Source organism: Triturus cristatus, chromosome 2_2 (genome assembly GCF_964204655.1).
Source record: "Triturus cristatus chromosome 2_2, aTriCri1.1, whole genome shotgun sequence".
Taxonomy (NCBI): Eukaryota; Metazoa; Chordata; class Amphibia; order Caudata; family Salamandridae; genus Triturus; species Triturus cristatus.
The window spans coordinates 714,858,014-714,881,274 of NC_140582.1; the positions used below are offsets into that span (position 1 = coordinate 714,858,014).

General features: G+C 44.9%; 1 protein-coding gene across 1 annotated transcript in view; it reads left to right on the plus strand.

The window, feature by feature from the left end:
* Positions 1 to 23,261, plus strand: part of SNX25 (sorting nexin 25) — an 880,463-nt gene that overhangs the window by 699,331 nt on the left and 157,871 nt on the right. Inside the window, exon 10 of the mRNA XM_085641936.1 lies at positions 11,758 to 11,922. Coding sequence (XP_085498062.1) covers positions 11,758 to 11,922 — 165 coding nt within the window. The remainder of the gene's footprint in view (positions 1 to 11,757; positions 11,923 to 23,261) is intronic.

Genomic DNA, 23,261 nt, shown 5'->3' on the forward strand with positions numbered 1-23,261 from the left:
AAGTTACCAAACTTGTTTCAGAAGATGTCAGATGGAGGGTGCCAGAGTGCTGTGTGTGGGGGCACTAATATAATAATAGGGGTGTTGCTAAGTGATGCATGCACAGTTGCTGGGGTGTCTGAGCAATATCTGCTGCTGTACTATTAGATGCACATTGTGGGTTGAAGGGATTTGGATGATCTCACAGCAATACCTCCTGGACCGGAAAGTGCCCAAGTGGCCCCTATCTTGTAACACTCTAAAGCCAGTCCACAGCACAAGCCCAGCCCCTCCACAAACTGATCACATATATTCTTTGTATTAGTATGGCACGCTTTCTGCCATGGCTATTGCCGCACAATACCACATGGTTTGGTACCTTCTCACCTACGTTTCAAGGATTCCATCGCAAGCCACAGTCTGCCTGTGAGTAATTAGTAGCCATTTTTGTTGATAATTAGATGTATTGTAGGCCTGTTTGGTGTAGCCGTAGGTGTGGCAAAATGCTGGGATTCTAGTTTGTATTTGTGCGATTAGGGGAAAATATGGTATGGATAATGTTGCTACGGCCGCATTGATAGCCACCAAAGTTGTATATCTGTACTTTGTTGGATTTGTGTATGGTGGTGGTCTGCCTCATATGGTTTGTTGTTATTTAGGGGTAAGTGTTCATAAGCAAACACAATCGATAACGTAAACACAAGTTCACAGAAAAGATTACAAATTTAACAGAAAATACCATGTTAAAAGTTTCAGGTTTCCGGGACAAATTTCTAACCTATTCCTTTTGACAGAGGAAATAGTAATATGCTGGATTATATGATAAAGTAAATGGAGCTCATCACAAAAAACATTAATTAGTCAAATTAGATTTGCAAATACTTATATCTTTTTAAAACAAATAAACAAATGCGTACATAATTGCGTACAAAGCACTTGTTCAGAAAGAATACGTTAGTGCCACAATTATTTGGTACTAAGCTGTACAGCAAAACATATGTTTGGGCAATTTTAATTTACTAAAGACTACAGATAAAAACTCCACATAAATTAGTTCAGTTTCAGGGCAAAAATCTTAACCAGAGTGGTGAGGAGGGTGTAGCAAGCCAGGCTCTCAGATGTCTGTCTTTATCTGACTTCATGGCACAGACTCCATTTTCATGATGTGAGTTTGAGTGTGACACCTTATGAAGCTCTGTTTAAGAGGAGACGAGGGTGTGAACCTGTACTGAGGGTATAAAGAGCCTGCTGTGTTTGAAAGGATTCAATTGTCGGCTCTGCTCTACCACAGCACTCCCCTCCCTGCTGCCTAATGGAGGGGGAAGACCTGAGGGAGAATGTGGAGATATTGGTGTGGTGAATTACCCTTCTGAAATGCCTTGGCAGGGAGGGCGGCTCAGTGATAATGCATTAGAGTCAGTCATAATACACTGAGCAAGAGAAGATCAACGGGAGATCATTTGAGGTCCTGTCATTGGAAGGAGAGATGACGAGCTGGAATTTGAGGGCAGGTTGGAACGGCAATACCCATTGGGAGACAGTAGATGCCAACGTCCTCCTGGTGGCAAAACAAGAAATTCACCTGTGCGAGAAGATTTTTGTTAACACTAATTGAGCTTTGCAGGAAGATAAATCATCATACTTCAACAAAAATGAGCGCCCCTTCCCTCAGTTGTAGAGTAGTGTAAGGGCCTTGGTGATAATGTATCAGTGGATAGTGAATGGGTAACCCCTGGTTCTTTTCTTCTAGAGAAATAATTACCTGAACATAGAGAGTCAACATTAACATATTTTTGCAGTTATGAGTGGTCTCTTCTTGAGTAGCTCAAAGCGTATTATGGATGGATGGATGGATGGATTGCTTGAATTAACCTCCGCTATTGTAATAACTCTGGTCCGTATTCTTGTCCCTGTTTCTTTACTCACTGGCCCAGGGCGTCCATATCCAAGTCATTCTCAGTCAGCTCCAAAATCGACAGTCCAGCTTAAACGTTTAGTAGATGTCCTCTCCGTTTGCACACAACCTTGTTTAACTAGAACAGTGAGCTACGACTTAATTACTAATCCTGACCCCCATCATTAGCCTGCCCCACATAGGGCCACTCAGTAAGAAGAGCAATCTATAGTGAATGGAGTACTTCAATTAATCTCAGCCACAATTGAGAGAAACGCTAAACACATCAGGGGCAAGAAAAACATGAGGGAGACAGCGAAAAAACACAAGTACTCTCCTAGAGTGCTTAAACAAAAAGAAAAAGCGAGCACCTATAAAAGAGAGCACTGGAAGGACATAGTAATTCATCCATACATCAGGGGATGGACGAACACAAGAAAAGGAAGGAAAGCCCACGCAGCTAACAAATAAGAAGCCAAATAATGTTAAGCAATGGACAGACTCTAAGCCCACTATAAGATAACAATGTGTTTTGCAACAGACTGCTCATGCGCTGTCTTAGGCTAGACCTAAAAATAGTACAGACTATGCTACAGATAAGGGACCCCTAATAAATACACACGCTTAGTATATAATTTGAACACAGTAATAGTTTCTCCCTGCTAACCTGATTAATTGTATTGTAAAGGAATTTCAGAGTATCGTATCTTGGTCAGAAAAGCAAGACATTCTGATCCTATCCCAGACGTGCAAATATATCTGATTTATTTGTATGTAATACATGGAGCGTTCAGTGAACTTTAATATTGGAAAGCTAATGTTTAGGACTGTAGATTCATTGTAATAAAATATCCGTTCTGCATTTCATCTCAGAATAGCCCCCTGATGGCTTGGCTGAAAATTCAGATGATTCTCCACACTAGAACCATTTGCTGGCCCCTGTGCATACCAGCCTTGAATCCACCACCATCAGGCTGCACTATCACAGAATTGTCAAGGCTCTTGCTCTCAGGGTCCTCTGTCTAGTGCTGTCACCTATTAGGGGCGGGCCTCTGGTTCGTCTCCTGTAGGGCCCAGGGCACCTTCCTACCCTTCCTTCTGTGCCCTTCAGTGACGCCCATCAACGCGGCTAGTACTCAGAAGACCACAAAAATTGGTTGTCCAACCAACACATTCAGTGAAACGAAATCTATGATCCAAAAGTATTTTAAAATTGCTATTTTATTTTTGAGAGATATGATTTTAAAATCTTTCTAGGTCTGGCACATGTGCCACGGAATGTGATAAAATGAAAGATACATGGAAACGGACTACTAAGACTATCAAATAGATACACTTTCCTCCCTCCTTTAAGGCCAATATCACTAACTAATTTATTATTATTCACCACTTCTGTCCACCTGCATCTAACCTGGAATTGTTTGAATCCTGCTTTCACCTTTGACTGTATAGGTTATGTTTTAATTTTGAATAATTTATTTACCGTCGTTTTCTTAAATACCTACCAGCTTGTTTTGATTCTCATAGTCATCTCACGGAAATTCAAATAAACTATTACAATTTCTGTAGTTTATGGTTTTCTCCATCGCACCTTTTCCTGATTTTCTCCAGTCTGTTACTGTATAAGCACTTCTGAGGATTTCTGATATAAACTCAGCACCATCTTTGCATCTTTAACGTGTCTTTTGAAACGGTCGATAAATCCTTCTCACTCATATTATTATTCTTAAATTGTTTGTCCTCTGGATGCAATGCAGTGACTTACTTTTACCAAGCAAACCCCGGTAATATTTAAAACACAACCAGAAGTTTGGCGATATTGTGGCAGGAAATCTCAGTTCTATTGGATTGATAGTTAGTGGAACACACGCGTGCCTATTGTTTTTCTATTCTGATTTCAGTACCCAATCTGTAAAGTCGTTAGCCTTTTTTCATATTGTTACAACGTCATCCTAATGTTCACTTATAGACATTTTCATGTATATATGTATGTACTATTTCTATAGCACTAACCTAGCCAAATGGCGACAGAGCATAAAGTCAACGAAAATTGGAGCAGTGTTGGGACTATCCTGATGAAGATAGGTATTCTTCCAGATCCTGGGTGCTTAGATGGAAAAGGCCTATGTTTTTTTATTTTTTACACTTCTTAGCCTGCAGTATGATAGTGTCCTGGGTTCAGGTGTGCTCACATCTACTAGAGATGTCTGCAAGCTAAACAGGGGTGTTGTTTGTGCTAGCTTTGTCAGTGATACAGCAGCTTTTGAAGATGGTGCGTGCCGGCCAAGGAAGCCAGGGAGTTCCATCATGATTTAGATGATGGGATCATATTTCTTCAGGCCTTTGTTGAAACATGCTGCAGCATGAAGATGCCCCTAATGTTAAGTCTGAGAAGCCATGGAGTAGGGCAATCCCACCATCCAGATGCAAGACTACAAGGGCTTGAACATCAGTTCTGAAGTAGCTTTCTTGAAGGAATGGTTAGTGTTTCTTAAGAAGAGAGTGCTAGTACCAGACCATCTTTGTTTTTGGCAGTGTGTTCCTTGATGGGGAGGTTGGTGTCCATGGTAAATCCATGTGACTTGGCATTCAGTGAAAGTTGGGGTTCAAACCCTTCGAGTTTCTTGTCATTGAGTCAAGTTTGTACTGTGTCTTATTTATTGCTCTTGGCAAATAACAGGAATTCTCTCTGCCTTGTGTTGAGCTTCAGGTAGGAGCTGGACATCCAGGTTTGAATGATGCACAAGTATAGTTTGATGCGTTGAATATCCAAAACAGAAGGAACTTTCATGTTGCGTTGTGTTTTATCAACAAGTCTAAAGTAAAACTGTTTTTACTCATTTCGACTAATTTTGGTAAGTTGACTAAAAAAAACATGCCAAGGAAGCCCGTGACGTAAAAGCCAAGCCTTTGTTGAAAAGAGGATGAATTAATAGTAGATAAGATGGAGATGTGTATTTGGAAGAAAAGTGTGTAATTTCAGTGGGAAATACCTAATCTGGAAAAGACTACTGGACTTGTAAAATGCTTATCAATGTAAGATCGTTGCTTTGGATATTGCTATTCTATTGGCTCTTGCTAAAGCAGCCCACTTACACCTAACATTTTCAATGGCTCATGGAAGAAATAATGCATTATTAGATTATTTGTAGAACAGTATCGTGGATGCTTGTTTAATTGATGCACAGCACATACGGCATAACCAAATTGTTGCTAGGTGATTTTAAAGAGACAGTAGATCTATAGTGTGATCGGTTAAAAAAAATACTCATGCGAATAGGGATTTTGATAGAATGGGTTACATCTCATGTCGATTGTCTCTAGTGAGAGGAATAAAAAGTACTTGGGAGAATATTATTGATGCTAGCTGATGAAATTTTATTTCCTTAGTTTTTGCAGCTCATATATTTGGCTCAAGCAACAACGTTTTGCATGACCAAACATAGTTGCAGATCAGTGTCTTTATGTTGGCAGTAGTTAGGGCAGGGGCAACTGTCCTCTTTTCCCACCATCAAGAGATTTTTTTCCCTCATGATCTTTACTACTTGTTTGCTTGGACTAGCAGTGTTGTGTCGTAGTGATCAGGGGTATCCTTCACGAAATTTTCAAAAGGCAGAGAAAAGGGTGGGCCCAAAATTTGTTTTCTCCATGCAATTTCCCATAGGGATTTTAGACATGACTAAAGCCTAAACCGTTGAACAAAATTACACCAAATTTGGCAGAAAGCTAAATCTTGGCCCAGAAGGAACTCTTTTTGTAATTTGTTGTAAATTAGCCAGTAGTTTTTAATTAATTTAAAAAAAGAAATTAGTGATTATCTATGGACGCGGAATGTCTGGGGATCTGACTGGGCTCATGCTGAAATCTGATTGTCTGCCACAACTTCAACCAGGAAGTGGTGGCAGCCATCTTGGGACTCGGCCCGAGTCCCAAGAAAAAACATTTGAAAAACACAAAGAGGCAGGATATTAATACCCTGACCCTGTAGGCCTGGTGGTTGGGACCCACATAAACCCCGTCAGAGTCCACAAACGTTTTTATTTATTTATTTTAAATTGTGCCATGCATTCGCAGAGGATGCGCGGCTAAAACTAAAAAGAAAAACACCAGCACATTTTCCCATGCCAGTCGGGTGGGCCAGGTCCTGAGGGGAATTCTTTACATTATTATGAGGGAAGGGGTGCATGAGGCCACCATCCCCAGACCAATTTTGGCCCCAGGGACCCCATCCACAAGAGAAGGGGAGGGAACTGCACAGCTTTCCTCCCCGGGCCAATTTTGGCCCAGGACCCCATCCCCTGAGGCCCAGCCTTATTAAAAGTGGGAGGGGGGCTCACAGCCCCCTCACGGGTCAATTTTGGCCCCAGGAAGCTCATCCCCCGACCCGGCCAAAGTTAAAAAGGGGAATGCAGCCCCCATCCCCCTGGGTCCAACCGTATTAGTAATGGGGGGGGGAGGGGGGGGAGGGGGGGGTCGCGTTCTGACCCCTCCCCATTATGATTTCAGCCCCTCCCGGAGCTCCAACTATGTCTGAGAGTGCCCACTTCTGGGGCATAGTGGTTTCCTGTGTTTGCTCTCACATAGCGGAAGCAGTTCCTGCCAAGTGAGAGCAAACCCAAAGTCCTCTCCTAGCTGGCAGGAGCTTTAAAAGCAGATCTGAATATTGCTCCCGCCCACAAAGTAGCATTTTAGGCTCAGGGTAGTTCTCAAGTTTAGGTGGAAAGCAGCTCCTGTAGATAGCACGCTCAACACCAGCGACACTTTAGATATGCTCACCTCAAATGTCTGCTTTTCTAACGGTCTTTAAGCATTGGATTAGCACAGTGCCATCGACGCCAAGATAGGAAGGGACAAAGTTGTTTGCCATTTCTACAGCAAAGTCTACCTAAACTTCTACGTCGCCAGTAGGTAGTTATAGTTAGGACCACGTTTCCATAGGAAATCCGCAACATTCTATTTTGAATAACTTTGGCGCCGGTCGACGAATCCTCGCGAATTTTTCAAAATAGGTGGGGCGCTACGCTCCGCTCCTACCCTGAAAGTCTCGGGGGGGATTCGTCAAGCGGGGGCTGAGATAAAAGGGGGGTCCCAAAACGCGTTTTTCCCATGCATTTTTCCATAGGACCTTTAGACAGGGCTACAGCCCGAACGGCTGAACAGAATTACTAGAAATTTGGCAGAGAGGTAGTCCTCAGGTCAAGGAAGTGCCTTTTGTAGGTTTGGTGTAAATCTGTTCAGTAGATTCTGAGAAAATAGCCTTTAAATCAATATATATATCTGAGCCAGCTTACGGTGCGCTTACGGTACGCTTACGGTACGCGTACGGTGGCGTGCGCGAGCGCGATTCTGATTGGCTCTTAGATCTTAGTAAACATTCGAATCGGCCGAAACCAGGAAGCGGCGGCCGACATTTTCTCTCTCGCACTGAGAGTGATGTTTAAAATATAAAGCACAAAAACATGTAAAGGGGCTGTTTAGACAGCTCCCACACACATAGCAATGTTGAGGGAGTCCCCAAAGATCCCCCAAGGCCAAAAACGGAATTATTATTTTTTCGCTAATTTCGCCAATTACGCTTACCGTACGCGTACGGTAAAAAATTATAAAAAAAAAAAATTATCCACACTCTCCCCACCCAGTGTGCAATTGGTGCCCGAAGGGCACCAATTGTGCATGGCTTATTACAGATGAGTTAAACTAAAATATCTAAAAAAATAATAATAAAAAAAAAAATTATCCACACTCTCTCCACCCCGTGTGCAAATGGTGCCCGAAGGGCACCATTTGTGCATGGCTTATAACATACGAAAAATGAAAATATTACCTTTCAAAACGAAGTGCATCATATGTCCTCCATGTGCGCACGGTGCGCGAAGCGCATCGTGCGTACATGGCCCATCTAGCGTAACGTGGGCACGCGGTGAACTCACTGCGTAAAGTGGGCGCGCGGTGCGCGAAGCGCACCGCATGCTCACTGTGCGCGCACGGTGCGCGAAGCGCACCGTGCGCGCACGGAACGAACTGCGTTAAGTGGGCGCGCACGCCACGAATGGCGTAAAGTAACTTAGCATTTAAAAAACCGTACAAATTCACTGAAAAAACCATAGGTTTCACACACGTTATAGTTAGGAATTAGCATTTAAAAAACCTTGCAAATTCACTGAAAAAACCATAGGTTTCACACATGTTATAGTTAGCGGAAATTTTACTGATAAAAAACCAATGAAATTCCCCCGTTATAGTTAGTGCAGGCAACTATAACTCACGCGACCGCAATCTTCTGCTGATGACATATGTGTCTTTATGAAAAAAAAATATTTGTAATATATGTATAGCTAAAAATGTATGGAAGAAGACATGGGCAAATAAGTGTCTAAATACAGTATTAGCATCAGCAGAGGATTGCGGTCGCGTGAGTTATAGTTGCCTGCACTAACTATAACGGGGGAATTTCATTGGTTTTTTATCAGTAAAATTTCCGCTAACTATAACATGTGTGAAACCTATGGTTTTTTCAGTGAATATATATATATACATACATTCACTCACTGAAAAAAGCAATGGTTAAAGTGGCGTTATAGTTAGTTGTAAGTTTCAGTGCCAATATAACATTTTAAACAAGACAATAACACTGAAATTCACCAGTTATTGTTATCTAGTAATTATAGCTCGTTCCCGAAGGTAACTATAACTCATGCCCTGCCATGCATTCTTGTCATCAATGATGTAATTTCACATGTTGCAGTGATGTTAGCAGTTATAAATGGGGTTTCTGGTTGGCTATAGTATGCATTAAGCCTGGCAAAACCCACCACTCTAGTCTGGGTAAGGGAGCTGCACAGTGGGGAGACCCTGCTGGGTCGCTACAGTGTGCTGAACCAACGCAGCTGCCCGCGAGCTTGCTGTGCAGCTGCTTCCTCCACAATGCCACCAGAGCCGTCCCTTTCTCAGTAGCCGGAGTCAGTCTCTCTGGGGCTCTTCCTGTGGAAGGCGGTGTGGCGTTAACCCTTGGCGGTGATGTGGCCCCTCCTTGGAGCGGTTGGTGATGGTGCCGGCGGTAACTCGCTTCCCCATCCCTCCACCCCCAGGGACGCGTGCTGAGCAGATTCAGGGCACACGCAGTGGGGAAATCTCAGCTGTGCAGCTCGCGGAGACCATGAACATTGATTGGGAGCCAAAGCAGCAGGTGCTCACCCTGCGCTGATCCTGGGCGAATAAACTAACTTGTGCTAGTCCTCCCAAACAGAACTCTCTACACACTGAAAGTTATTTTAAGATAGCAAGACCAGAGGGGAGCAAAGTATCCAGTACCTGGAGATCTTTGGGGGTGCACCTGACAGGCAGCAGGACAGCATAAAAAGGTAACCTGCAAAGTAGCAGTCTCTTCCAGCAGCTTAACATGTGGGCAGGTCAGCACAACAAAGCAAGCAGTCCCTGGCATTGTGCGCCATGTAGAGCCAGCAGCATCTGGATACAAATCCCATGCAGTGTCTGGAATCATGGGGTCAGAGCCTCTATACTTATACTCAAAATGACTTTGATGTGGAGTTAACTTAAAAAAACCTTAGAAGTGTACAACATCCTCTATCAACTCAGCTCTGGCTCCAAATGAGCCCTTTGTGTGAGGTCAGGACACAGCCTTTACAAATGTATGTGGGCCCCACCTCCCTCTCTCCCAGCCCAGGAAGACCATTCAGTATGCAGATGAATGCAGATGCAAGCCTGTTACACCCAACCCTCGCTTTGTGATGGATCTGGAAAGTATACACAAAGTGTAGCTGTCATTCTGCCCTAGACATGGATTGGAGTCAGGCTGCAAAGCACAAAGCGTCCTAAGCACAGAGAAATGCCCACATTTCTACAATACTAATGAAAAATCCACCAACACCAGTAAGCAGGATTTATCACCCCTATTCCAAACATACCAAACAAGGCAATGCTAGTTCTTTCAATTCAGAAATAACCACTTAAATTCTTGTAAGGGAATTCCCAATATTAGCCTATGAGAGGAGTAGGTCTCACAGCCGTGAGAAACCAAATAGGCTGTGTGTCACTACCAGTACATGCCACAAAATAAAGGCACATGTTCTACCTTTTACCTACAGCACTCTGTCTAAAGGGCTTCCTAGGACCTATCTTAAGGGTGACCTATATGAAGTAAAAGAGGAGTTTCAGGCCTGGCAAGTAACTTTAAATGCCAAGCCACATTGTGCACGCATGGCTACAGTGACAGTACTGAGACCAGTTTAAAAGGCTACTTCTGTGGGTGGCGCAAGCAGCATTTCAGGCCCTCTAGTAGAATTTAATTTACAGGCCCTGGACATATGGCATATCCCTGTACAAGGGACTTACAGGTAAATTAAATATACCAAACAGTTGTAAGCCAATCATACCATGTTCAAAGGAGAGAGCATTGAATAACAGTGGTAAAGTGACCATAGTCCTAAAACCAACAAAAAAAGTGTCAGAAAAACAGGAGGCAGAAGCCAAAAGGTTTGGGTATAACCCTGCAGAAAAGGCCAAGTTTAACATTATCAATGATGTCATAGAACATGTCATGAACGATGTAGTGTGTGGGGAAATTTGCAGTCCATGGCGAGGGTGCAACTTATAGTCACGTTAGAAACTCAAACATGTCTGTGGGCGGTTAGCTTTGCGGCTAACCCTTGTTTTGCGCAGCCAAACGTCATGTGCCATGGGTGTTTGGCAGCTCGCGAGGGGTTTGGCGGAGGGACTCCAGGCAGGCGTACTGCAGTCAACCTCATGCCATGCGTGGTGCAGTTGTTGGCTGCCCGCTGGTGTTTAAAAGCAGAACCTGGCCACAGGCAAGGTTCTGCCGCCAGCACTCGACATTCATACAGACGAAGGCTTTGCACACAAGTGGTTTGGGTTAGTTATGTTTGGTAATAAAATATTACTTTCCATTAAAAACAAAATGCTGACATGTACAAGGTGACTGGCACCGCGCGGTGACTGTCACTTTGTCCATGCCAATGCAGGAGGGTACCATAGTTACCCCCCATGTGCACCCCCAAGCCCCCACCACCCTGGGGGCCCGCTACGGTCCACCAACAGCGAAGACCGCATGCATTTCCAGCCATGAAAGGGCTGCTTTCCACTATCATCATATCATCATAATATGGATGGCGGTGTCTTGCAGACACCACCACCATATTATGTATGTTTGCCACCCGGTCGACTAGTCGAGCGACGGACGGTCTTTACATCCTTCGCGGACCCCCCAGCCATCCTAATTTGGCAGGGGGGGCCTTTGAAGTGTGGATGGCGGGCAGATCGCCCCCGCCGGGCCAGCGGTGACTACCAACGGGGGCGATCCGCCCGCCATCCTAATGGGCCCCTAAGTTGGTACATTTCATAAGTATCTTTGCAATGGTGGAAATAACATTGATTTGACTGCCACAATATATTTTTCCATCCTAGTTCACTCTTATTTAACTTAAGTCCTTTTTTAAACATATAGCCTTAATTGGACAGTCCATTTGTTGCATGTCATTGAAGTATCTATTTCTTAAATTTCTAAACATGCATCACCCTCGATTCAGCCTCTATTGCTCAACCTCTTGAGTGGCAAAGACTCAAAATAAGGTTCTATCAGTGAGATACGCAGTTGTACCCAGCCCCTGGGGTCCAGAGATAAAAGCTGTACTTGTTACAAAAAATGCCCAGAGGACTAGTTCCCAGGGCCTAGATAAGACATGTCAGTAATCCATTTGGATATTTATTGCTGGTGTTTGGTATCTGTGTGCAATACATTTTATTGCTGAAATGTCGGATCATTGCTTAATTTTCAGTGACATACCGGTATACTTGATTTACATTACAGTGAGCATTATGATGTTTGCAGTTTTTGTTTTTTTCCTTAGATCCAGACAAGTGAAAGAAGAGAAGAAATTCTGGATGAAGTCAGTGGTGGGATCAACGAACAGGCCAGTTATGCTGCAAACAAGCTGAACCAACTGAATGAAAAACTTGATTATAAAAGAAAAGCCCTCAGCTCCGTTGTCAATGCCCCGAAGCCTGATAAAAAGGTAATTTTTCGTTTTGTAGTAAATCATAGAGCATGGTTCGGGACTGTAGGGGAAAAGGTGCAGTGTTATATAATAATCTGCTCACTGAACATTAGGCCAAGCAGAATGTGCTGGCATCCGACCCATATTCTCAATATACAACTCTCATTTCATTTGCTGTAGATAATCTCTGCCTGTGCTTTTGATATTACATAATGGATTGCAACAAGTCAGCATGCGGGTCCCACCTCTCCACCCCTATCCTAGCTGCTTTTTCTTTATTCCCTACCCATTAATACATAATAAGAAGGGCAGACAAAACCCCACTCTACTTGCAGGGAGACCAGAATCCAAGAATCAGTGTCAGAATCACAGCTTTCCTTGAGGAGGACTGGATAAAGAGGATAGGAAGTGAATGGATGAAGTGCAGCATGACTACAAAAAGTATCACAGTTTTGCGAGGATGACACAACCGTGTCGCTGAGGAAATTAACCTAAAGTAGTTTGTGAGTTGCCGTACTTTGTATCTTAAAACATTTTATACAACAGAAAAAGAGACGCACACATAACAGGGCACAAAGATTCTATTCTTATGCACACCAGTTTAAAATCCTCCACTTAACCACATCATGTAACATCAGTCGCAATTTGTTATGTTATTGATTCTTGTGTAGTGCAGCATTCAGAACCGAGGCATTTTCTTGTCACTTTGAAGTCGAAAAAGTATGACATCAGTTACAAATACTATACTCTGCGAACCATGGTTGTTTAACTTAATAACTTTTTCTAGATCGAGTAAATCCAGAGAAAGGTCACCTCTTCATAAGCCTCAGATCAAGCAGCGATCCAGGACTAGTGCGGGGGAGGGGGAGAAACATAGGAGGTAATCAGCCGACATAACAAGCCCAAGTATAACACACACACCTACTCAAACTAGAATGTATGAGCATTAAGAAATAGGGGGTTGTGTTGAGGCCAGCTTACTCAAACCTATCAGCCACTGTTTTAACACACAACAACATTTTTTAACACACAACATAATTAGACCGCATTGGTTTCTAGGCTGAAGACCTGAGTCTCTCATATGCTAGTTAAGTAGGCTTTAACCACCCAAAGGTCAACCAGCATATGAACCGCTCTTCATAAGTCACCCTAAGTTTAGCCTGATGCCAGACTGAGGCCTCCTTTCTGACGTGCACCAAGGCCTCCAGTTACCCATTTCCAGATTACAGTTTACAGACCTCTTTGATGTATTACTCAACTCAAGGAGGAGAGTCCCATCTCCATTTAGAAGCTCTGATGGGCTGCCTATAGGAAGTCTTGTGATGCAGTGCTCAGACCATGTGGTCTAGACACCAAGCAGCACCCACTGCCCATAAAACTTGAAGTGCTTCCTTTCGCTTTTCACTGTCAGTAAACCACCAGGAACCCCAGAATGTGCAGACAGGAAGACCCTGGAGCGCCTTTCTGCACTCCGGTTACACCATGATAGTCACTGTGCAGTTATTAAACTCCTGCATGTTCACCATATCCTTACCAGGATGGCCAGTTTGGATATGACCTCTCCCCAAATGACAAACCACTTCCTTTACTATAGCCTTGTTTGTCAGTAGTTGGACCTGCAGGTTGTGAAGCTTGCTGTTCACCAAATATAATTTTGCTCAAGTTCCATGGGAGGCTGTCTGCGAGCCCCATCAGGAAGGATTTCCTATCTGACAACACCAGTCCCGCTGTTCCCTTCACTGTAGTTTTCACAGCAAATCTGGAAGCATTTTTCTCTCACCTGGGCTTTACTTTGTCATTCTTTCACATAGCGACCATTTAAGCCCCCTCCACCTTGGTAAACGTAGAAATACTCCCAATACACCATGGGGCCCACTTCCTCACTGCAAAGTTCTCCCACTGACTTTCCTGTACCACTGCGGACCTCTGAGGAAAGTTAATAGCAATCCTTCTTGCCCAGACACTGCAGGAAGTAGCCTCCTGCATCCTCCACCCTCAGTCCACTTTGATTGAGTGCATCTGCCTTTTCTGTGCTGCTTCCCCTCAAGTAGAAGATTTATTGATCGGCACAATCTTAAGTTCTGAAGTTGACTGAGGAGGTGTTGTGTTGGCATCCTGCTGCTGTCAGTATGCTATCCTCTCTGTCTCAGATCTTACATGGGGGTGTATTCCACCCTATATCGCCTGTGAGGTTCTCTGTATTGCTGACAGGGATCCAATAGTGGATCCCCAGAGATAGGCTTCTGACTTTGAAGGGTGAATTACAGATAGTTCCAGGTTTTTGTGGTAAGAAAGGAAAAGGCTTGTCCGCTACATTGGTTGGGCTAATGTGGAGATGTGTGAGTGGAGTAGGGAGAGCGAAAACAAATATGACATGAGGGTCTCATTTTTTTTCAAAGCAAGATTGGCTAAAGATAGAACCATGTCTAGATGGCAAAAACATAAACACTTGAGAATCATTATGTTCATGACTTGTAGCTGTAGATACACATGCTGTGCATATTCCTGCCATTTAATGTTGGGCTCGGACTCGTGCAACTTTTTTTTTAAGAAGTCTATTGAGTCACAAGGCATAGTGACTTCTCCTGTTACTGGAAATGTGCATGGGCATTAGCTCCATTGTTAGATTGTTTTTCTGCACCACCGGGTTTGGAAGTGAGCTCACCGTTGTTGCCTCACGGATGTAATTTTTGGGCCTGTTTGTTTTTTTCTAGACAAATTGATTAAACACTCTGTGCACAGCACTCTCTTCGACATCATTGCGGCTCTCATCAGATTCGACTATCAGAATCTACTTGATCACCTACCCGAGGCGCCTGTCCCTTTCAGGGCCTACTCCATCATCATCTTCTCCGAGAATGTTTGACCCGTGATGGAGAGGACCCCATTACAGAACTGGTGTCGAGCAAAGTATCCCTGGACAAGCCTTCACCAGGTTTTCCTTCTCTGTCTGTCCCTCAAGCATGACAAGACCTCCTGCTTTGCCAACCTCGCCTTCTGCTCAAAGAAAACTCTGCTTTCTCACAGCTATCTAGCCTCGCTCGACGACCCATGGTCAGATGACAGCTCTCCAGTCACCTCTTTGGGGATGAAGATGTTGAGGAGGAACCACCCCCAGGGACATTGACTAAGCAGCCTCTCCTGTTCAGTCCCGAGCCCAGCTCCCACTCCGAGTCCGAGGAACCCCAGATCCTTAATGTCCACCAAAAGTCATTCACCAGGAGTAAGACATCCCTACCTCCTTCCCCTCGTTGTCACTGAGCCGAGGCCAAGCACCACCCTCAAGGGAGTTAGGCATCGAGCCCTAAAGCTTAGTGTCAGGCTTCCGGTCCACCACTGCCCGTGGGCCAAGGCTGGCACTGAAAACAGGTCTCTAGTTCGACGCCGAGCCAGTCAGTGGTGCTAAACCAGTTGCAGAAGACTGCTCCCGGTGCCAATGGACCTTCAGCGCTAGCATTGAAGACGTCCTCAAGGTCAGAAATCTGCTTTTGCGCCAAAGTGCCTTGTGCCGAAACCTCGCCCTCCACTGCATCCGAAGACCAAGAGCTGCCTATTCTGCAGTGCCTTTAGGATTAGCTTGACTCCCAGCAGAAATAGATCCTCTTCCACCCTCAAACTGGAAGAATCCTAACCCACCCTCCACCAAAGACTCAAGCTCCCATTCCTCCTAAAGTTTAATTGACTTTTGAAGAAGCTCTTGGCCTGGAGCCTGAATCAGCAACCAAGACCAAGCGGCATCGGTATCTTTACCCTGCTAAACCATCCCCGCCAGATGACACTACCTTATACCATGAGGGTCTGCATTGGGCTACCACATTCCACAAGGTAGAAATGCATAATGTCCAGCAGGATCAGGACTTTCTTGTGGACACACTGTCCTTCCAGTTCCTCCCTATGTTCAATGGAATGCATAAGCCGGCTCCTGAGATAATTAAGGAGCTGGTTGTAGCCAGGGTGATTACACGTAGGGTGGATAAGAAATATAAACCCTCACATTCTTACCCTGCAAAAGTCAAGAGACAACTCCCTCTGGATTCCCTCGAGGTCCATACGGCCTGTAAATGTGCTAATGCCCAGGGTGGTGGTGACTCACCCCCACCAGACATGGTGAGCAGGATGATAGATGCAGTGGGAAAGCAAGTTGCAGCTCAGTTTCCAGTCTATTGGTGCATCGCCAACTCAGCCAGCCTGCTCTTCAGGTATGATCAGGCACAGTGGAACGAGAAGGATTAGCTTCTCCAATACCTCCCAGACCAATACAAGAAAAAAAGCCAAAAGCTAGTTTCTGACGGGAACGGATTTCCAATACCCATTTGTTTTGCCCTTGACACTGCTGATACTGGAGCACATGATATAAATTGTAGCATCCTCATTCACCGCCATTCCTGGGTGCTTGTCTCTGGCTTTAAGCCAGAGGTACAGGAGCAACTGCTTAACATGCCTTTCGATGGGCAGAACCTAGTCAGAATGCAGGTTGATCAGATGCTCGAAAAAATCAAAAAGGACACGGATACTGCGAAGGCTGTGGGATCTTTTCAGACATTATCTTCTGGGGGCTCATTCTGGTGTTCCCAGTGCAGAAGGAGGCCAAAACCACCTCTGCCGAACCCACCTCCTCCTATCAGAGGTCGCAGCAACAGCAGAACCTTTCACAGGGTTGTTCAAGAGTAGGTTATTGGGAGAACAGCTCTCGGAGTAGAGAGGAAAGCGAAGCAGCTAAGGGAGCCACCTCTGCCAAGCAGTGACTCAAGCTTCCCTTCTCCCCCAATCCCACTACACCTGTTGGGGGGGGGGGGGGACTCCAGGGGTTCACCTCAGATCAGTGGGTCCTCTCCATCATAGGGCTGAGTTAATATCTAGAACTCACTGCAATCCCACCAAAAATCCCTGCACGCAAACTCTCCCTATCCTCTGAACATCAGCACCTCCTCTGAGAAGTAGAGGCCTCCATTTGCTAGGGTGCCATGGAGCCTGTGCCGCTACATCGATGAGGCAGAGGAGTGTACTCTCTGTACTTCGTTATCTCAAAGAAGGACAGATCACAACAGACCATACTTGACCTCAGGCCCCTCAACGTACACATGGTCCCAGAACACTTCCACATGGTCACTCTCCAGGATGTGAGCCTTCTACTGCAGCAAGGCAACTTCATGACTGCGACATGAATGCATCTGTTTCTCATTAAGCATGTGTCCAGGCCCTGCCCTCCCTTTGTCTTACCTGGGGGGACCAGTCCTGCTACTGGTCTAGGCCCTTGTGGACCCTGCCCCTTGGATCCTTGAGCCTCCGGCCTCTTCTCCCACTCGCTCTCCCGCTCTCTCTCCCACTTCTATCTCCGTGCCTTCCATCTCTTTCTCTTTTTGTTTTTCACTCTTTGCAGCTCTCACTTTTTGCTATTTTGCCTTTCACTCTTTACTCTTTTTACTTTTGTGCCTTTTTCACTCATTATCCTTTGGCTTTGTGCATTTTTTTGCTAGTTCGGCCTTTCACTTTAGCTTTTTTGTTCCTCTGCACATGCTCATTTGCCTTTCTCTCTTCACTCTTTTGCCTTTTCACCCTTCGCTTTCTCGCCTTTTTTACTTGTTGCTCATTTTTGCCTATTTGCTCCTTCGGCCTTTCACTCTTTGCTCATTTGTGCCTTTTCAGCCTTCTCCCTCTCACCTTTTGTACCTTTTTTACTTGTTGCTCACTTTTGCCTATTTGCTCCTTCGGCTTTTCGCTTTTTGCTCATGTGTGCCTTTTCACTCTTTGCTCTCTTGCCTTTTTCCGACCTTTGCCTCTTATCACTATCGTGTGCCATTTCTGGGTGCCTCATTCCCGTTCTCCATTTCCCGCATCCCACCTACTGCTCCCCCCCATTCATTAGCTGTTCCTTCCCACGCCTCTGCTCCTTCCTGTGCTCCTGCTAGGCCACGCCCTCTGCCCCTGCTCTTCTCCCCCTCACAGGACCGACTTAATGGCAAAGGGGCACCAAAGACAAGCCCGCCTGCACCCGTTGGCACCTGGACAGTGCCCAGCACCATGAACCCTGGTCCTTGCGCCTCCAGCTGTTCCTCTGCAGCGTTCTCCAGTCAGTCAACCCGGGACTACACCGCACAACATGAAAGGATTCTTCACCTGCACTCATTGGAGCTTTGCATGTAATAGGCCACCCACCACGCCAATATCCCCAACACTTACCCAGCCTACTCACAGCACACCTCCCACTAGCAAACATGCCCCTCAAGGTAAACTATCATGCATGCTCCTCAACACCTGCTCCCTCAGCAAACACGCCATGGTGATCTTGGACATCCTGCACAACAACACGTCAGACCTCCGCTTCATTACGGAAACGTGACTGACTGCCAGGTCGGCACCCAACATCGCCATAGCCATCCTGGCAGGATACCGGATCGCATAACAGGATCACCAACACAAACCAGGAGGAAGAATCGCGATAATCTTCAAAGAAAATGTCAACTGCACCACAGCTGCAGAGAACACAACCCCCCTTCATGCTGTTGCAGGGATTCTGCTCATGCACAGAACTATGCGCAGGAAACCAGGACCTCAGTGAATTGCAGTGTACCAAAAACTCACCTCAGTACCCAGAAACCCTATCCGACTAGCATCAGTGTCTCATTCGTTCTCCGTATCATCTCGAAGCTACCAATGATTAGACAACCCAGAACAAGCGACTTAGAGTACTGTCAGGAATGGTGGGAATCAGAAACACCTTTTTGTTATTATTCTCATATCAGTCCACAACGAGAGTAATCAGAGACACAATATAGTTTAAAATGTTTATTTTTAACTACGTGCCCTAAGATGCAGTACTTTGGCTAACATAAGCAGACAAATGATAAAAAATAAAACCATCAGCATTGTTACAGTACCATATAAAATGAAGGGAGAAATCATGTTATAAATGATAGTGGATTATAGTCACCCTCCCTTCATAAGAAAGCTAGTATTATTAAACTAATAGAAGGTCTCTAGGTTTGAATGGGGAACCCCATACCGTAAAGATCAGCTTAGGTGAATCACATCACAGGATCAGCTCTGCTCTGTGTCTGGAAAAGGTCTTCTCCAAAGTGCCTGAATCATGCATGCAAAATGCAATATTAAATGCACTCGAGTTTCAGATATTTGCAGCTGTGTGCGTGTTATGGCTAGAGCGTGGGCCGATCAACATGAATTCAAAAGCATACATTGTTATTTGGCCCTGACAGCTTCTGCACACAATGTTCAGACCAAGGTCGCGGTGCACGTCTAGGGATGTGAACAACAGACCGTTCTCATGTGAAGAAAAAGCAAGAAAGCAGTTTTTCATATAATAACAGCTACCTGCAGTGTCGTGTGCAAAAGCAGCAAAAGTGGCAAGATGGCGTTTTAAATCTAAGACGCTTATGCTAACATAGCAATGTGTGTACCTGCAACTCCGTATCCACTACAATGCCGTGGCGTAACAAAACTTGAGGGGCCCCAATGTAAAGTACATGGAGGGGGCCCCACATGCTCAGTCAAGAGTTCTCGGGTCAGGGCCTGCTGTCCCTGCACAGTGCTGAAGGGGGCCCTGGAGCTCGGGCCCCCCTGCACTGCGGGGGATGTTGTGATGCCACTGCCTTCATGGAGCTCCTGCATTTCTAACTGTTAATCTCGCAACATACACTGTGAACCCTCTTCACCAACAACATTGCAAATTTCATTAATACACCTAGCCATCAACTCCAAGGCCTACATACTACTCTGAGACCTCAACTTCTGCCTGGAAGTCTGGAATGACCCCCACTCTGTTACACTCCTCAAAAGCCTAGTAAACCTTGGACTGACACAACATGCCGCCGGACCCACACACTGCTCCGGACCCTCGACCTCTTATTCACCTCCTTCAACGGCATCAAAATACCTAAAACCACACCTCCCACCTGGACCAATCACCCCATTGTCCACTTCCAGATCAGCATCCCTTGTCAAACAAAACCCGCCACTACCAACCTGGCCAGATGCAGCTGGAGCAGTTTCTCTGAATCCAACTGGTCCCACAACCTGTTCATGAACCAGTCCAACCCCATCGGCAACCTTAACAGCAACATCAAACAACTCAATGAGTGGATCACAGAATGCGCCAATTCGCTGGCACCACGTAAACAGGCGAGCCAAAAGAGAACCCGGAAGCAGACTAGTTGGCACACTAGGAAAATCCACTCAACCAAACAACACTACAAACAAATTGTAAGGAAAATGGAAAATAAACCAGAAGAAAGAAGAAACGGACAATGACACTTACAAGGTAACAATAAGATGGTACCATCACGAGATTAGCGAAGCCAAGAAAAAGGCAGAGCGCATGGATAACAGCTCCAATAGCTGTACAGAAATCTTTGCGAGCGTCAGACTTCACCACACCAGTTTCCACCACAAACGGCATCAACCTCTCACAAGACCTATGCGATGACCTATTACAATTTTTCAGCAGCAAAATCAGAATCATCTACCACAACTTCGACCTCCAACCAAACCTCTGCAGCCTACCCACTAAACACCTCGGAAACACCCTGACGACATGAGAAACAATCACCACGGGAAAAACAGGTCAAATCATGGGAACCTCTCTACTCTGGGGCACCGGCGGCCCCCTGTCTCCACCACATCCACAGTATGGGCGCTTCCCCAGTCAGCAAAGTACTTACCTGTATCCTGAACACTTCCATCACCACAACAGTGTTCCTGGAGGCCTGGTACCATGTATTGGCCAACGTACTTCTAAAGAAACCTTCAGCAGACCACACCCTAGTAGCAAACTACTGCCCGATCAGTCTGCAATCTTACATAGCCGAAGTCACGTAGAAAGCCATTAACAAGCAAATGATGCACTACCTTGATACACACAAACTCCTAGAAACCATGCAGTCAGATTTCAGACCCAACAGCACCGTGAATGCCCTAATCACAGCCACAGATTACCTGATTCTAGACCTAGAATAAGCTTCGGCCCTCATTCTGCTTGACCTCTCACTGGCCTTCGACATAGTCTTCCACTCCACCCTAATCAAACGACTATATGAAATAGGCATCCACAAACCCACCCTCAATTGGGTCTGCTCCTTCGTCCCTGAAAGAATACAAAGAGTCAGCATGCCATCTTACACATTGGAAGCCAAGAACCTCATCTGTGAATTCCCCCTAGGATCATTTCTGAGTACCAACTTGTTCAACACTGCATGATCCCACTGGCCAATCTCATCAGATTGCACAGCATCAACATAGTTTCCTACCCAGACGGCATGGATACTCTTCACCACCTGCATGACCACAGTAGCTACCTGAAAGAGATTCAACTGCCTCAAGCGCAATTCAAACAAAACTGAAGTGGTGATCTTCGAAGGAAAACCTATGCTTGGGATTCCACGTGGTGGCCGGCAGACCTCTGCTCCACACCAATCCCCACCGCTCACACCAAAAACGTATGATTCATCGTAGACTCCAGGCTCGACATAACAGCCTTGGTAAACGTGGTAAACTCCACCTGCTGCCTCATCCTGAGGATGCTGTGAAAAATCAGTCCCTGAAAATTAGCTGACCAACAATTCACTTTATGCAGGAATCCCCAAACAGCCACTGAACAGGCTCCAATCCATCCAAAATGCTGCAGCAAGACTCATCATAAACCTACCTCGCCACACCCAAATCACCCTGCACCTCAAGGAACTTTACTGGCTCTCCATACATAAACTCACTCGGTTCAAACTCCTCACAAACACATACTGACGTAACGCCCCTAAGGTGCGACTTCATTTTATGTAGAGCCCAACTCTATCTTGGATAATGAAAGTCACCATCTTCAAAATCTTAAACAATGGAGGTCGCCATCTTTCCCGATTTATGCAGACTCACTATCATGTCTGCCCATTTGATGCAGATGTCATCTGAACTTATCTTTCTGTCAGAAATTCTGATTTCTTATAAGATTTTTACATAGGGACTTTCACTTGACCACTTGTCAGGAAAGGTCCTTGGCCCAGATTATCGCAAGAGATTCTGCCAGAGACGGTCTCACCTACTACCAGCACACTTTGCAGATGCTATATCTCACCTGAAGCCGATAAAACCGACTCCCAGAGGAAGACTGTACTGTGGGTTTGCCCTTCACAGGGAACACTGTCACCACACCTCCATTGATAAAGACAGCCTTTGTCAACAAGATATGCAGTGCAACTCTTCTCCCTAAGGAACTATAGACTTCAAGTTGCTGTGCCTTCCATGTTCTCCTGGTGTAGCACTTAGAAGTAGACACTAAGTTGTTAGGTTCTAGATGTCATTATAATCATGTTAGAAATATTAATTTCTCATTATTTGTAACGTGCCTTCTTGCTGTTTTTATAATATTCTCTGTAGTTTTTTTAGACGTACTGAGTAATAGGTTGTTCCAGGAGTAATAATTACTCTTACTTAAGTGTTCATTCTTAGTGGAGTGTATATGTGATATTGTGAATGACAAAATAGTTTTGTTACTTTGACCATGGTGCTCCTGATACCTTTATAGGGATTGTTAGTAGCCCAAAAGCAATACCTCTGCTTCAATAACACATTAAGTAGTGTTTTGTGGGTTACAATAACCTGTCTTTTACATTCATCGTTGGTGCATTGAACCAAGTTCACCTGTGGGTGGGAAAACACTTGTAGAAACTACACTAAAGTTGTAGTTTACAAAATAGTACAAAGCACTAAACAACGTAGGCCTGCCTACCTCAACAGCTGCATTCATTTTCACCAACCTCCCAGGCACCTCAGCTTAGGTGGACATAGCTTGCACATGTACCTTGCATACACAAAAGCAAAGCTGGACTTTGCACCTTCTCGCCTCTTCCCCAAAGCATGAAACGATCTCCACATCACATCAGAGCATCCTCGTTGCTTCTTTAGTTCCGCAAGAAGTTGAAGATTTGGCTTTTCAGATAATCTCACTTGGGAGACAGCCACCTACCCACCTGGGAAGTGCCTGGATATCCTCAAGTGTGATTAGTATGCTTTACATATAAACATATTAGCAAGAAAACAATAGCTCCTGTGGATTAATAAAGATTATTCTTAATAAAGTATGCACAGTGGCAATGTACAGGGTTACATCGATGTCAAAAAGAGAGCTAGCCAAATACACCATGGATTTGATCAATTTGAAAAATTATTTATGCAGTGAGTTGTAAGAGTCAACAATACATACATAGTATTTAAAAACTGACATACTTCGTTTAAAAAAATAATAGTTAAACAGTGGTGAGAGGTGTCCCAGTGAAAAAGATTGGAACCTAAACTAATGGTGACATATTTTGTGACATATTGTTCAAGGTTTCCTTTACAATATAAAGACGACC